This window comes from Chenopodium album, chromosome 25 (genome assembly GCF_948465745.1).
Source record: "Chenopodium album chromosome 25, dcCheAlbu1.1, whole genome shotgun sequence".
NCBI lineage: Eukaryota > Viridiplantae > Streptophyta > Magnoliopsida > Caryophyllales > Amaranthaceae > Chenopodium > Chenopodium album.
The window spans coordinates 36,217,546-36,233,248 of record NC_137858.1 but is presented as its reverse complement, the minus strand read 5'-3'; the positions used below and the strand labels follow the sequence as shown (position 1 = coordinate 36,233,248).

Genomic DNA, 15,703 nt, shown 5'->3' with positions numbered 1-15,703 from the left:
ACACACACACACACACACACATATATATACACATATATATATATATATATATATATATATATATATATATGATTCAGTTGAGAATTAAATATGCATGATTTTATAGCTTATACATTGTAGCTAAGTTGGTTTACCTTGAGGAAATTGAAGGGGAATTCTTCCCGAGACCAGAGTTTAACACCAATTTTTTTTCATAAGCTTTTTTATAGTTTAGTATTCAAATTTAATAAGTTTTGCAATGAGATATTAAAAATTATTTCCAGACGAAATAAACAAATGCTTTGTATATTTGATCATCATCTTGGCCCCCTTAATGCAAAATTTCTTGTTACGCCACTGCTTTGACCCATTGGTTTTAACTATAGCAAAAATATGACTTTAGAGACCGACTGTTTAAACAACCGGTCTTTTAATTTAAAAAGAAAAAAAAAGAAAAGAAAAAGCAACACGGTTGTGACTACGTTCAAAATAAGGTTTCTCTCTCTAGAATTCTCTCTCTGTGTTTTTTCACTCCATAGTTTACTTTAGAGACTCTCTTGCATCATTTAATCATCGGAGAACTACCTGCACGCCTGGGCGTGTTAGGCTCCGGGAGTTAGGTGTTGCTAAGGTGTCTCTTGCTACTCCATGGTTGAGGCTTCCTCTCCTAAGGAGCCTCCTCCGGAGGTGTGTGATGTCATCCAACAACTTAGGGATACTGAAATGCATGACTCTGATCATACTTCTGTAGACAGCCTCCCTGAAGAGGTTAATACCGTGAAACCCTCCTTGTCATTTCGAGAGGTTGTAGCTAACTCCTCTCAATGGTTCAATGAAGCGAGAAAAATCATGCTCAACTCCACTGAATGGGAAGATAGTGAAATCACTCCCGTCTGATCCTCATGTTGTACAATTCCCTAAGGAAACCCTTTCTAAACTTCGTCAACCTTGGAAGCTTACCTTAATGGGGAAGTGTCTTGGACTTAATGTTCGCCCGTCCTTCATGACACAACGAGCTCGTGCTATGTGGAGACCTAGAGGTTCTCTTGAAGTTATAGATATAGGGAAAAATGTTTATCTCTTTCGTTTTTCGCTTCAAGATGATTATGAAAGGGCACTATTTGGTGGTCCTTAGTTTGTACAAGATCACTACCTTATGTTAACTAGGTGGGTTCCTAACTTTAGGCCTTCAATGAACCCTTTTGAGATGTTAACCATATGGATTAGGTTCCCTGAACTACCTGTCGAATATTATGATAAAGAAGCCCTTTTTGAAATAGCCAAGTCAGTTGGGAAGCCAATTCGTGTTGATTTTGCAACGAATCAAATCACTAGAGCTCGTTATGCAAGAGTCTGTATTGAGATTAATATGAATATGCCTCTTATCTCTAGAGTTTGGGTTGGAAATCAATGGCAGCTAATTGAGTATGAAAATGTTCATACAATTTGCTTTACTTGTGGGAGAATTGGACATGCAAAAGTGAATTGCTCTCAAAATTTGGCACCGCCCAATTCTAACACAGCCCAGCCCAAAAGTCAACTTGAGGACAGATCTGTTCAGAACTTAGTGAGCACTACTCCTAATAAAGCTCATAATTCAATAGCTCATTCTGATCAAATCCAATCAGAAGTTGGGCCATGGTCTTTGGTAGTTAATAAAAAAAGCCCATTAAAGAAATCCAATTTTTCTACCAGAAATGGAAAAACAAACACTCCAAGCCAAAATTCAGATGGGCCATCCAAAAAAAGCCAACCCAAAATTTCACCTACTAATTCTCAAAATAATAGGTGGACTCCCTTATCACTCCAAAATAAAGAATTAGAAAATAAGGGAAGGCAAATCGTCCCTGCAAATTTTGAAAGTGGAGGTATAATCATGAAACCTGCTAATGTAAGCGTGCAAACAAGCTCAAAACCATTGACATCCAATGCTAATCATGTTCATGCAACCAATGAGAAAAATCACCACCCTCAAAACTCTCTGGCAACAAGTAATCTCACCCAAGTAAGAGCTTATAAGCAAGTCACCCCTTCATCTTCTAGTCATCCTCACCAAGACATCATTTCAACCTCTAACAATGGAGCCGAAAATAGCAGTGGAGCCATCAACAACTCTAAGCATGTCCTTAACCCCTGTAACTCCTCCATCTCCGGTGCAGATGGAAGTCGACAACCCCAAACAAGACCCGAAACCACCCCAGAAGAAACAGCGGCTGTCATCTCCGACAGCCCTAACCCTAGCCACAACATCATCCATCCCACCCCCCCTGAATTCATCTCCATCTTACCAGAGAAGGAACCCGAACCCTCGCCGATCGTCCATTGCTCACCGACTTCCCTTCACCCCATTTCCGAAACCACCTCAGTCGATCACTCTGCCGGGAGTTCCTGTCAGTTACCCGAAACACTCCCGGAGCTCCCCGCCTCGAACTCGGAACTTGATCAGACCAATTCAGACGAGATAGAGTGCAGCACTTCCTTCTCCCCCGAATGCGGAGAGAATCGGACCTCCGAGTCGCACAATGCAGCTATTATCAAATCAACACCAGTTAATTCTGGATCATTTGGTAGGTCGTGTTCCGGATTGGGGTTTGCCTCAATTAATTCCGCTGCAGCGAAACGTCCCTCACATTCCCTTACAATTAGAAAGCAGAGAAGTCGACATGGGGAAGTTGGAAAACCGTACGACAGTGTACAATGTGCAAAGAGAAGTGGTAGGACTCCAACTTCAAGCTCGGTTCTCTCCGGAACCACCTTTCGAGAAGGAGATACATGCACTAATGACCCCATTGAAGATGGAGGACATTTGGATGTTAGGAGAGTGCGGGAATTGGGAGGAGTTTCAACCTCCAATGCTATATAAAGGCAAAAATGTTGTAGGAGTTAGTCATGGAACTCGAATGCCAAATTTAGATATGAATGTTATATTGTGGAATATTCGTGGAACGTCCTCGAATGATTTTGTGCCACATGCAATGGATGTCCTTCGTGATCATCGTCCAAAAATTCTTATTTTGCTTGAGACTAAGGCTGGTGAGGATCGTGCAACTGACGTTGGGAAATTTTTAGGCTTTGATGACTATGTTGTGGTTGAACCTAGTGATAAGAGAGGTGGGATTTGGATGTTTTGGAAGAAAGGAGTGGATCTCATAAGCTGTACGAAGAGAGCTCCTCACTATTTTCATGCCTTGTTCCACTTTAGCCCAAATCAGCCTGAGTTTTTATTCACTGGAGTTTATGCTCCAAGCACCGCTAAAGAACGGCATGCAATGTGGGTGGAATGGCAAAAAAACTATCCTCCTAGTGATGTTCCTTGGATGGTTGCGGGAGATCTTAATGAAGTAACAAGTCAATCTGAGAAAAGGGGGGGGGGGGGCGAATTTTTCGCCCAAATCAGTGTTCCGACTTCAATTCTTGGATGGATGGTGCGAGCATGGCTGATGTTGGCTTCAATGGCAATCCGTATACTTGGACCAACGCTAGACATGGCCTTGATCTAATTAGGGAGCGACTTGATCGAGCTCTGGCTAACCCAGCATGGCTTACGGTCTTCCCTAACACTAAGGTAACCCACTTACCTCGGTCTTACTCTGATCATTGCCCTTTACTTATTTCTCTTAACGATAGTAGTAGAGGAGGGCCTTACCCCTTCCGTTGCAAAGAATCTTGGTTGCTTCACCCCAATTTTAATGAGTTTTTTAACTCCCATTGGGATAATTCTGATTTTTTATTGGGTAGGAATCTTTTTCTAGACAATATTAAACACTGGAGCAATAATGTATTTGGTAATTTAACCTATAGAAAAAAGAAGATTCGTGCTAGATTGGATGGCATACAAATTTATCTTGCTAATAAATCTTCTATTTTCCTTTCTCAACTTGAAATCGATCTAATTAAAGAGCTAAATCAGATTCATCACATTGAGAAAGTGATTTGGGCCCAAAAGGCTGGTATTGATTGGCGTAAGTATGGTGATTATAATACAAAATATTTCCACATACTTGCCAAAACTAAAAAATCAAGAGGTAAAATTACTACTCTTAAAAATTCTGATGATGAGTGGATTTTTAATCAAGATATTCTGAAAAATATGGCCAAAGACTATTTTATGAACATTTTCACTACTACTCATTCTAACTGCAGGCTTAGAGTCACTTATGATAGCCCAGCCCATTTAACAATGGAACAAGCCAATTGTTTAAACAGCCCAGTTACCACCAAGGAGGTCCATGATGTTTTGTTTTCTATGGCTCCTTTAAAAAGCCCAGGGCCTGATGGAATTCAGCCCATTTTTTTCAAGTCTAGTTGGGAGCATTTGAGAAATCCAATTAGTAATTTTGTAAAATCTTGTTTTGATAATGGTAAGATCCCTCAAGATATTAACCTCTCTTATCTCTGTCTTATTCCCAAGATTGATAGCCCTATCACTTTTAAGGATTTTCGTCCGATTGGCCTCTGTAACACAATTTACAAAATTATCACCAAGGCTATCACCCACAGAATCCGTCCTTACCTTGCCAATCTCATTAACCCTCTCCAATCTAGTTTTGTGAAAAACCGAAGTATTGATGAAAACATCATTATCATCAAAGAAATGGCCCATTATTTCAATAAGGCAAAAAAAAGGAGAAATATAATGGCCTTAAAAATTGACTTAACAAAGGCTTTTGACAGTATTGAGTGGGGTTTTATTCGGGAAACTTTATACGGTTTTCATTTTCCGGATAAGATTATCAATCTTATTCTATCTTGTATTACTACTAATTCCATTTCTGTTTTGTGGAATGGTGAGATTATTGATCCTTTTCTCCCCAGTCGGGGGATTCGGCAAGGTGATCTTTTATCCCCTTACATTTTTGTGTTATGTTTGGAACGTCTTTCCCAAATGATAGAACAAGAAGTTCAAAATAAAAACTGGGAGCCGATAAAAATAACCAAGGATATTGGGATTTCTCATTTGTTTTATCCGGATGATGTTTTTTTATTTGCCAAAGCCAGTTCTAAAAACATTAACACCATCAACTCTATTCTTCACTCTTTTGGTCAAGCCTCTGGATTGTGTATTAATTTGAACAAGTCCTCCATTATTTTTCCTTCTAAAATGTCTCACTGTATTAGGAGGGAGGTGTCTTCCTTGGCAGGCATTAAAAGTTCCTTTTCCTTTGGCAAATACCTTGGTGTCATGATTAGACCTAACAAACTTAGAAAGGGGGACTATCTTTCCCTTCTTGATAAAACTAAAGATAAAATAAGAGGATGGCAGGCAAAACTTTTGAACATGGCGGGCAGGACCACCCTAATTAAATCAGTCCTTAACACTTATCCTCTCTATGTAATGCAAACTAATCTCCTTCCCATTGGTGTTCTTAAAGATCTTGAGAGAAGTTGTAAACGTTTTCTTTGGAATAGGGTGGATAGATCTCACTATATTCCCCGGATAAAATGGGATGTTGTTTGTAAACCCATGATGCTTGGAGGACTAGGAATTAGATCCCTTAGAAGGTGGAATGAAACATTTATGGCCAAATTGGGTTGGAAAATGCTAAACCAACCCGATAAGCTGTGGGTTAGAATTTTAATGGGGAAATATTTAACTAAGTCCAATTTCATGGATGTTATTCCTTCACCATCTTCCTCCACTATATGGAAAGACATTCTCAAGGGTAGGAAAATCCTCAAAGCAGGGTTAATTTGCACTGTTGGTGATGGGAGATCCACCTCCTTGTGGTATCACTACTGGATAGGTGACAACCCTCTCTGCAATCATACTATTCTCCCAATTCCCCCTCACCTTGCACATTGGTGTGTTAGTCACATTATTCGAAATGGAAATTGGGATATCAGTCAAATTGCTCATCTTATCCCCCCCTCTCTCCAATCTCTAATCCTTGCTTCTCCCCTCTCTTCTATTGCTAAACCCCCTGATAAAATCAGGTGGAAACACTCGAAATCTGGCCAATTCTCCATTAAAACTGCTTATGCAAGTACCGCTCCTTCCAATCTTACTTCCTCTTCCCAAAACTTCAAATGGAAAAAAATTTGGCAAATCGAAATTCCTTACAAATACAAGATGCTACTTTGGAATGTGGTACATACTATCTTACCTGTCGGAAATAGACTTAAAATCAAAATTCCTTTCTTTGACTCAACTTGTGTAAGGTGTGGTGATGCTGAGGAAGATCACTTACATCTTTTCAAGGATTGCCCATCTTCCTCGGGTTTTTGGAATACTATTTTTGCTAAAAATGCTGTTGCTAAAAAAATTGACCTTCTCCAATTTCAAAACAATCAATGGTGGGATTGGTTATCTTTTAATCTCTCTCAAGATAAAAATTGGAAGATAATTTTTGCAATTTCTATTTGGCATATTTGGAATTATAGAAATACTGCTGTCTTTGAAGGTTCTATGACTCGAATCCAAAGTTTGTTTGTGAAGTTCAATACAGATCTTTACTTGAATAAGAAAATTTTGCAGACTCACAATGGTATCCCAATTCGAAGTGGCTCCCCTGTAGCTTGGACTTTGCCTCAAATGGGCTGCAAGAAGCTGAATACTGATGGTAGCTGGAAGGGTGAGAATAAGGCAGGAGGTGGTGGAGTGATTCGAAATGATGACGGTTCGTGGTTGGTAGGCTTTACTGTCAAGCTTCGGGCTGTTTCTCCTGAGGCTGCGGAGTTAATCACAATCAGAGAAGGACTGATTGCTGCGAAGAAATTCAATCTTCACCACCTGGAATTGGAGACTGATGCTGATGCTCTGAGGAAGATGCTGCAAAGCGCTGAAGACTATCTTCACCACGAGCTTGGGATGATAAAGGACATTATGCGTTTGTTGGATGAGGATTGGATCGTTATCATTCTTCATTGCAAAAGACAGGCGAATGCTGTTGCTCATGGTTTGGCAAAGTTGGGTGCTCAACTACCTGAGGATGAAAATGATATCAAGTACTACTACTACCCTCCTCGACAGGTGGCTAGAGAGTTCGAGAGGGATGCAAAAAGGAACTAGCTCTTCGAGCTGGAATGATCAGACTTCTGGGCTCTCGTCTGATCTAACTTCTACCAGTGTTACTCGTGCTACAACTACTGCCCCTTACTTGCTTTTATTTATGCCTTTAATTTCAGTCTGTACTGTCTTTAACTTCTATGTTATGAACAGCATAAGCTGCCTTAAGGCCTTTAGGCCATATCTATAATATCTTTCTTTGGTGTGTGTTAAAAAAAAAACACGGTTGTGACTTGTGAATAGTTTAAACATTGCCAGCATTACTAGAATCATTTAAGAGACCGGCTATTTATAATAACATGTCTCTTTTTTTATATATAAGAAAAAAGAATAAAATTGAATTTTTTTTTTTTTTCAGGCCGCTAGTGATGCACAGTGCACCAATGTGACTCCGCCCATGAATTTATGTTTCATAAAATTAACAGGCAAATAATTCAAACAAATTATTCTCCTATATCTGTAATTACTTACCAAGGAAAGTTTCATGCGCAAGTTGGACAAAGTATCCTTGTGTATGATCCCTACACTTGTAAGATTGAAGCAGACATAGATCCGCCTATTCTTTGGCGCCCTGAACACGGCTCTAACTGGAGTCTAGTGAAAAAGGCTAGTTTGAAGTGCACTACTGAATTGGCTAACAAGTGCAAGGCGTATGGTAGAGTGCTAACTCTTCATATTAGTGTTTCAGATAAATGTTCTTCATATTGAGGAGTGTTAGAATGGATGCACAGTATTAATTCAGTCAGCACTCAGGCCTCAAGTGGGAATTTAGGGATGATAGATTGATCAAATTTCTTTGCATTGACTGCCAGAATATGATGCAAAATTTGCCTAACTATTAGTAGCTGCACAATAAAATTAAAAAATGACCAAATGGAAAAAAGGCTAAGGAAAAAAATTCACTGAATTCTAGGATCTAAATCAGCTGTATAATAAGAAAATAGTTTGTTCAAGGCAACCTAGAAGGTAGCTGGCCTGACTGGGAATCACTAGGAACGAACACAGGAAGCTGTGCACCCCTCTGTGATCGCCCCTGCTGAAAATTCCCACCTCCTCTTTCTCTCTCGCCCACTCCTCCAGCAGCTCCTGACCCCCCAGTACTTCTGGCTCCTCTCGTCAAATTCTCGTTCATGAGAGGACCACCAAAGAAAATGGATTGACCAGTATATGAAAGCTCAGCCCTTGGAGCTGCTGACGAGGAAGAAACACCTGCACCTCTAGAAGCAGCTGACACAAATCTTCCAGCTTCTGGATCCCAGAAAACTGTATTTTTTGTGCTTTCTCTGATGTTTGGCTCATTTTTCTTCACAGGTGGTCGTACCAAACTAGAAGAAGAAGCTGCATTATCACTCAGCTCAACTGCTCTTGACGATAAAGGGGACTGATTTGCTGATGATTGGTACATGGGATTAAAGTGATCTGTATTTGAGGGCAACGGAGAAGGGGTAGCTACTTGTGATGCGTGAGGAGGGCTACTTATGTTACTTACACTCCGGGCAGAGGCCTCGATATCCTCCCTGCTTGCCCTGCTTGGTGGATAAGAATTCTTGGCAGAAGAAAGCCTTGGTATACCTACTCTCAAGTTTCGGTTAAGAAACCCTGATGACTTAATGCTCATAGGACTGCTCAGCCCACTCACATTGCTGCTGGATAACTGGTCACTGTCATAATGGTGCGGTCGAGAACTGACTGGGCGTAGTACAGATGATGATGCTCGAGCTTTGGCACCAGCTTTAATTGCCTCTTTAGAGTCTAGTTTTGCAAGCTTCCAAGCACTAATCTTGACAGGGCGCTGGGGTACCCTTTTCCCCTTATCAGCGGGTTGTATAGCATCTGGGTCCACAGTAGATGGCACAGTTCCAGGCTCTAGATGTTCAATTTCATCCTGCTCAAGAAAAGCAAGAATGAGAAAGAGATCAATTTTTATTCAGCTAAAGAACATGTTTGACAGATACAAGAGCACATATACCTAGATTACCTACCCCTTTAATCTTAAAAGTTAAAACCCCTGTTGATAACATTCACCTTCGATAGACTTTACTTTCGATTTGCCTCAAGTACCAGATTATTGACACTAGAAATTATTATTAGTATGGACACTAAGCAGTAGAAAAGTTAAACTTGGCCACAAATTGTACTTCTATGGAACATATTTGTCTCCCAAGTGAGCAGGGAGAACACATAGTGATGTCTGATAATCTGATATAACTAGCAAATTGAATCAAAATCTAATCAATTACTTCGTAATATTTAATAGTCATATCCAGAAGATACGTAGATACGAGTTAGGGCCAGTTGCTACTTAGTGTTAGCATAAGAATAAAAATTATATAAACAAAAGATGTATGGGCGGAATGAAGATAAATTTCCTTGGAGGCAAAATACTTGTGGCTCTAAGCCAACAGCTTATAGATTATTACTCCAGATTAGTTCATTAAGTTTAAGGGGCCATACGCAAGATTTTTTCCACAGATAGTTCCGTCAGCCCCATTGATTACCTGTGCAAGGTATGACATTTATTACTAATATAGAAACATCTTATCCTAATAGCCAACCTGCACTTATCACCCTGTCCTATAGCATTGTAAGCAGATACGTTTGATTTACAATGTGCTAAAAGGGTCCTAATGTCAAAAGGGTTTCAAGAAGAGGTAATTTTGTGATTTTGTCTTTTGTTATACATTTGGCAAAATTGGGGTGGATTACTGATTTAGGCTCTGTTTGTTTTGACGGAAAACATTTTCTTGGAAGATGTTTTCCATTTTTCATTGTTTGGTTAGTAACCAGATGGAAAACAATTTTCCCAAATCTGCCTAGAATTGAAAATGTTTTCCTTTCGTAAAGAAGGTATGCCACATTCCTTTCTACTTCTTACATCCATCAACTCTCCTCTAAACCATCATCTATCTTCCACTCCTATTTTTCCCTTCTATAATATTTCATTTAAGGAAACAAACAATGGAAAACTATTTTTGCAATTGTGTTTTATCTCGACAATAATTTTCCATGAAAAATCATTTTCCCAAACAATTGTTCTCTGTTAAAACAAACGGAGCCTAAAAAAATACTCTTAACATAAGACTATTAAAGTACCTGTTGGTCCATGAAGATTCTTGGTGGAGTACACCAAGTTCCTTTGTATTGCAAACCCATTCCAACCGAGCTTCGTCCACTTATGGCAGTAACTGCAGAGCTTGTTGGTGAAGATGGTAGACTTAACTGATCACCACCAACTGATGGTCCGGGTGGTTCACTTTGAGTCCGCATAGCAACAACATACTCATAAGTCGTAATGCCCTGTAGCAATTATTGTATGATTTAAAAAGGAAAGAAATGGGATGCAAAAGAGTTTGCAGCACAATAATTCATTGAAATACACATGTTTAGAAAAAGTTTTGATTGAAAAAGGGAGCGGGGCACCAGAGTAAATAATTTGGGGTTGAGATAATTGAAATTCAGACCTTTCTGATAAGAATTATATGGAAGAAGAACAGTTCTCCCAAGGGTATGATAGCCAGAAATGAGACTAGTGTGCCAAGGGCCTGAAGAAAAACAATATCAGAATCAAATTTCAAAAGAAAACGGCCACAGGGAGGGCTATGGCCATGATACAGATAAATCTACACAAGAAGATTAAAGCCAAACAGCAACAGGAACAAAAATGGTCCATCACATTTTTTACAAGGAGAAATATATGCTAATTTAGTAAAAACATAATTGTACTCCCTTAATTGCCCACCTCGAAGTACACATCACACTTGCATTTTCAATTATATTTCATCTTACATATTTCATCAGCATCCCCAAACTTTTTCCTACTTTATCTCTCCTAAGTCTTAATCCCTAAACTTTCTCTTACTTTGTCTCTATTCATCTTTCTTCAATCTTCTTTATTTACTACCTCCGTTTCATATTTTTTGTAACTTTGAAATATTTTATATCTTACAGATATTATCCCAAAGTTGCAAAAAATATGAAACGGAGATAGTATTTAATTTTGTAAAAAGGAAAAGTGTATACAGCCGGAGAAACTATGACTGACAAAAGCACCATCACCAACCAGTACAGATAACTCAGATAAATCCTTTTTATTTTAATACAAGACTCAGATACATCTTCCTTGTAGCAGATAAAGCTAGATTGTCCCAACATTTATTTTTATTTTGGCAATTGAAGCATCTCCGTTTTAAATAAAAGAGAAGTAATCCTGCCTCAGATTTGGCCTCAAGAACCACATAATGCTGGAAAAAAAAAAAAAATTAGCATAAAGCATAAGCAGAAAAATTCAGTGACAAAGCCATAAACAATACCACTATAGTAGCAAAAACAGGGCGTGAAAATCCATCTCCAAGCCTCTCGATTATTTGATGTTCAGTGGCCTCTTTAAATACGAAGCAGCGAACAAGGACCCAAATGCCAACACCACATTCCGCAACAAGCTGTCATTAAAATGCAATATGTATCCCATATTTAGCAAGTTGTGATTAAGAAGATCGATGCAAGTAACTAGTTTAAAATGGAAATAGTTTACATTTTTCAGGACTCACCCAAAGAAGGCTCATTGCCATAAGTGTCACAAATGTAAAATAATTCTTCCTGCCAACACAATTATTCAGCCACTGCACAAAACAAGTAGAAAAAAATTATAAGCTGTAATAGGAGTTAACAATGAAGAAATTTGTTTGCCTTCACCAAAAGAGGTAGTGAATAGTCAATTACGTCTCCTGAACAGAATGTTCATAGTTAGGGATATCGAAAAATGCATTCAGTCCACAGGTAGGAAATAATATTGAAGTACTAATATTTTAAAACTCACCCGACAATGATGGTCGAACCCATCAACACATTTGTCACAACTCCTGCAGTGCTTACTGAACTTACGCACCTACAAGCCAACAACTAGTGAACTTTAACTTCATGACTTCATTTGATCAAGTGAAATGTAAAACCAATAATGTTATCGGCCTTATCGCTCTTAGTTATAAATTTCCAGTCACTAATAAACGGATCACCCCCACCAACAAATAGTGAAAGGTCCCACTCAAATTTTGCAACAGTAAACATGAAAATGCATCATTTGCTAAGAGAGCAATATCATCTCATACTCAAGCAATTCATCAAGATGAATGATCCTTTACCTCAGCATTACACAATGTGCAAAATAAAGCTTCTTCTTCTCCTGATGATGGCTGAGCAGCCTCCTCATCATCTCGACAATCTTCTCGCACAAGGCAAAAACAAAAGATTCCTCCAACTTTTGAACAAAAAGTTAGCTGTGCACTTGACCTTTCACCAACCCCAAACTCAGCTTTGCATGGCTCTTCTATTGAAGATGCATTACCTGCTCATAAAAGCCTTGTGAGCAAAAGCAAAAGCTAGATTTGAAGCGAAATGTCCCTAAATTCAATAGGTTGCTACGACAGATTTGCATATACTCAACAAAAAAAATCAGTTGCCCCAATTTCACCAACAAATATAAAACTAGACACAAGGACAACAGGCATCACATAACACTGATCATTGCCTCATATGTTTGGAGACCCTCAAAACATTGCAAGATTTTTATGAACACCAGTATCACCTAATACTCCAATCCTGTCATTGCCTCAAAAGTTTAAAGACCCTCAAAACATTGCGGGATTTTATGCCCCCATCTCCCACGAATAGCGTATTGGTAAAATGCATATTGGAACACAAATACTAGTATACCGGAAAATGCATATTGGAACACCAATAGCGTATTGGTAAAATGCATAGTGGAACACAAACACTTTTGTGCTGATATTACATAATCAGGTTATTGCAATTTCTTACTCGCTCCACATACCGAAGTGTACTACACATTAAATTTTCCTGATGAGGACACAACTGACCTGGCAAACTGGCTTCATATTGTGACCTAGCTGTTCTGTCTGGTTCAATCAGAATACCAGGATCAGCTGGATCAATAGCTGTGCTTCTAGCATAAAGTATCAGCACACCCAAGGCCTGCACGTATTAATATACATTATGAATGATCATTGGGGATTGATAGTAAGATAATCAATAATATGAAATCCAAATGGGTATTAGAATAAATTGGAGATTTATGTGCTCCATGGATCTCTATCTTGTGCTATGACTACATGGAAGGGTCAAATCTTACCAGAAAAGTATAACCACCAATAGCCAGATACTCATAAAATACATCCTTGGCAACAAAGGGTGCAAAGAACGCATAATATGCAATTGTTAGCAGGAAATACACCGTAATAGCCACAATCTGGTCACAACAAAGATTAAAAGAAAAGATTAGGAGCTACAAATTTAGCTAGATATAAACTGTGATACGGTTACATATACATTTCAAACCCACTACAGAACCTCCAGTAAAGACAAATTCATTTATGCACAATTACAAATTCAAAGAGGAAATCATTCGTCTAACAAAGATCACTTTGGGAACATAACAGATCTTCATGTCTAAGAAAACCCAATTATTGATTTCTCCTAGGTAAATTACTCGGTTAAATGGCTTATGGATCAAATACATGAACACAACATCAATATCAGGACTTCCTTATATTCCCAATAGCACACTGCCACTGCCCAACAAACTATTTTAATGCTTCTTCCCCACACCCAACATTAGGCATTTGTAACAAATTATCATCAAAGATATTTGTGAACTGCCATACTGTTATTAATCTTTATGCTCCCATGACATCACCAAACCCCTAATCCCACCCTTCTATATTCTCAGTCTCAGACCTGTCAGCAAATAACCGAGATATTCAGCCATCATTATTAAATGCTCACAGCTCACGAAAATATTGAAACAGAACAAAACCATTAGTCATATTATACAAGGTGATGCTCTCATACTTCCATGTAATTGAGACATCCATCAATGTACCTATTACAATTTTACCAGCAAAATAATAAAAGAGCTTTAGCAATTTAACAGCCAATGTTGGATTTCAATTAGGGGAACTGGGGAAGAGTTCAAACACAAATTTATTTGGATCACGAAGTGGCAATACTAAAGAACAGTAAAAATAATCACAAAAGTGACAACCAAGAATATTATGTAGCTTGTGGAGATTCATGCAAAATCCTAGACTAAGTCATACAAGAAAAGTTGCTTCCAACAGTCAACAACTTGTAATTCCTACCACCAACTCACTTGATTTACACTACCAGAAAAGGCAGAAAAGATAACTACTCACTTTTATGACACTGATGTGCTACCTAAATTCAATTTCTCTTTAGTTTGGTCACATCAATTGATTCCACTAGAATCACTATAATTTTATTTTATTTTAACTGCATTAGAAATTTAAGGGGGAAATTAGCAATTAGTCTGTAATTAAGAATCCCTAACTAAACTACCAGTCTACCATCCCTAATAGTGGACAAAATGAAGCAAACCAAAAGTTCCATCAGAAATTTAAAGAACCTCAGAAACTCAAATGGGTAATCATTCAATTGCTAAAGAAGACAAAAAAGAAAACCCATCATGAAGTATAGTAACTTAAATAAATCCAAAATAACAAACGAACAAACCAACAAGTACCTAAAATACAGATCTCCATTACTTTAAATCAGACCAAAAACTTGCACAATTCACAATTCTAAGAAAAGCAAACAAGAAACGTAAAGATCCACCTTTTTAAAAAAAATTCTCTCATCCTAAAGCAATTAACACAAAAATCACTAAAATTAATTTTTGCTAACAATAATACCATTATAATTTCTTTGACAATCTAGAGCCTACTAGTCTCCGACTAATCCGAATTCGAGCCGGGTTCCCGACTTTATCAATAAAGGATTTGATGTAAATGCTATTATTATCAAATCACATTTTTAGACACTTTTGCTGAAATCTCCACTACCATAAACAAAAACAAAACGAAGTAACTGTAAAATAGAAATGTACCTGCAAAGAATGAGCAGGGAGTTCCCACCCATGACGTCTAGCCATTGTTAAAGCTTCAACAAACAGCAACAATGAACACCCTTCAAAATCCCACTAAATTAAATTGAATATTACTCTTTTTCCCTCAGTATTGAATAACAAAATCTGAAACATTTGCTGCTTATCTCAAAATTCTGACTTTGACCCATTTGCTATAACCACATTTGGAGAACACCCACTAATTTATATACTATGATCTTGAATTATTAGGGTTTATGAAGCTCTAATTTCATAACCCAGAAAAAATGAAGCAAACTGTGAGGATTTGGTTCACTGGTTTTTTAAAACTGTTCTTCCTAAAAGAAGAGAAATTCCCTCATATTTTCCAAAAAATAATTGTTCTCAACGATTTAATTAAAATTAATTTAGTGTTAATCTTACACTAATTGCCATTAAATACTGCAACAACAGCAATGTGAGTGAATATGATAGAGAAAAAGAGGAGAGAGAAAGGAGGAGAGAGAAAGGAGGAGAGAGAAAATAAGTAAAATACTGGAAATTGCAATAGTCTAGTGAAGGGTGTTGGGACTAGAGACGACCGTGGAAGACGGCACGCAAAATTTTAAATTATTTAATTTGTTCGTTTAGCAATTTTAGGTTATTGTTGTAACAAATTTGTATCTTCCCGTTTAGGAATGAAATCAAAATTAATTAATATTTTGGATAGGAAATTATTTATGACATGAATTTATAATTTTCAATGATAGGTGCTTGATTGAGAAATTATTCAATTAATAATATTTTGTACCTTTTATAATTGT

The 15,703-nt window shown here is 37.9% G+C and overlaps 1 protein-coding gene across 1 annotated transcript; it reads right to left on the bottom strand.

The window, feature by feature from the left end:
* Positions 1-7,780: 7,780 nt before the first annotated feature.
* On the bottom strand, positions 7,781-15,402 carry LOC145614489 (protein S-acyltransferase 21-like). Its single transcript, XM_081669543.1, has 10 exons — positions 14,904-15,402; positions 13,131-13,247; positions 12,859-12,973; positions 12,124-12,326; positions 11,802-11,870; positions 11,533-11,604; positions 11,296-11,424; positions 10,447-10,527; positions 10,079-10,282; positions 7,781-8,870 (listed from the first exon to the last, which is right to left on the bottom strand). The coding sequence occupies exons 1-10, from the start codon at positions 14,946-14,948 to the stop codon at positions 7,935-7,937; spliced, it is 1,971 nt and encodes a 656-aa protein (XP_081525669.1). The 5' UTR covers positions 14,949-15,402; the 3' UTR covers positions 7,781-7,934.
* Positions 15,403-15,703: the final 301 nt, after the last annotated feature.

What these genes read in the sequence shown, in the direction of transcription:
- LOC145614489 (XM_081669543.1), bottom strand. Translation starts at nt 14,948, where the DNA reads ATGGCTAGACGTCATGGGTGGGAACTCCCTGCTCATTCTTTGCAG. An exon ending in TCCCTGCTCATTCTTTGCAG is followed by an intron (nt 13,248 to 14,903) that starts GTACATTTCTAT and finishes TGTTGTGACCAG; the next exon opens with ATTGTGGCTATTACGGTGTA. An exon ending in ATATGAAGCCAGTTTGCCAG is followed by an intron (nt 12,327 to 12,858) that starts GTCAGTTGTGTC and finishes TTTTATGAGCAG; the next exon opens with GTAATGCATCTTCAATAGAA.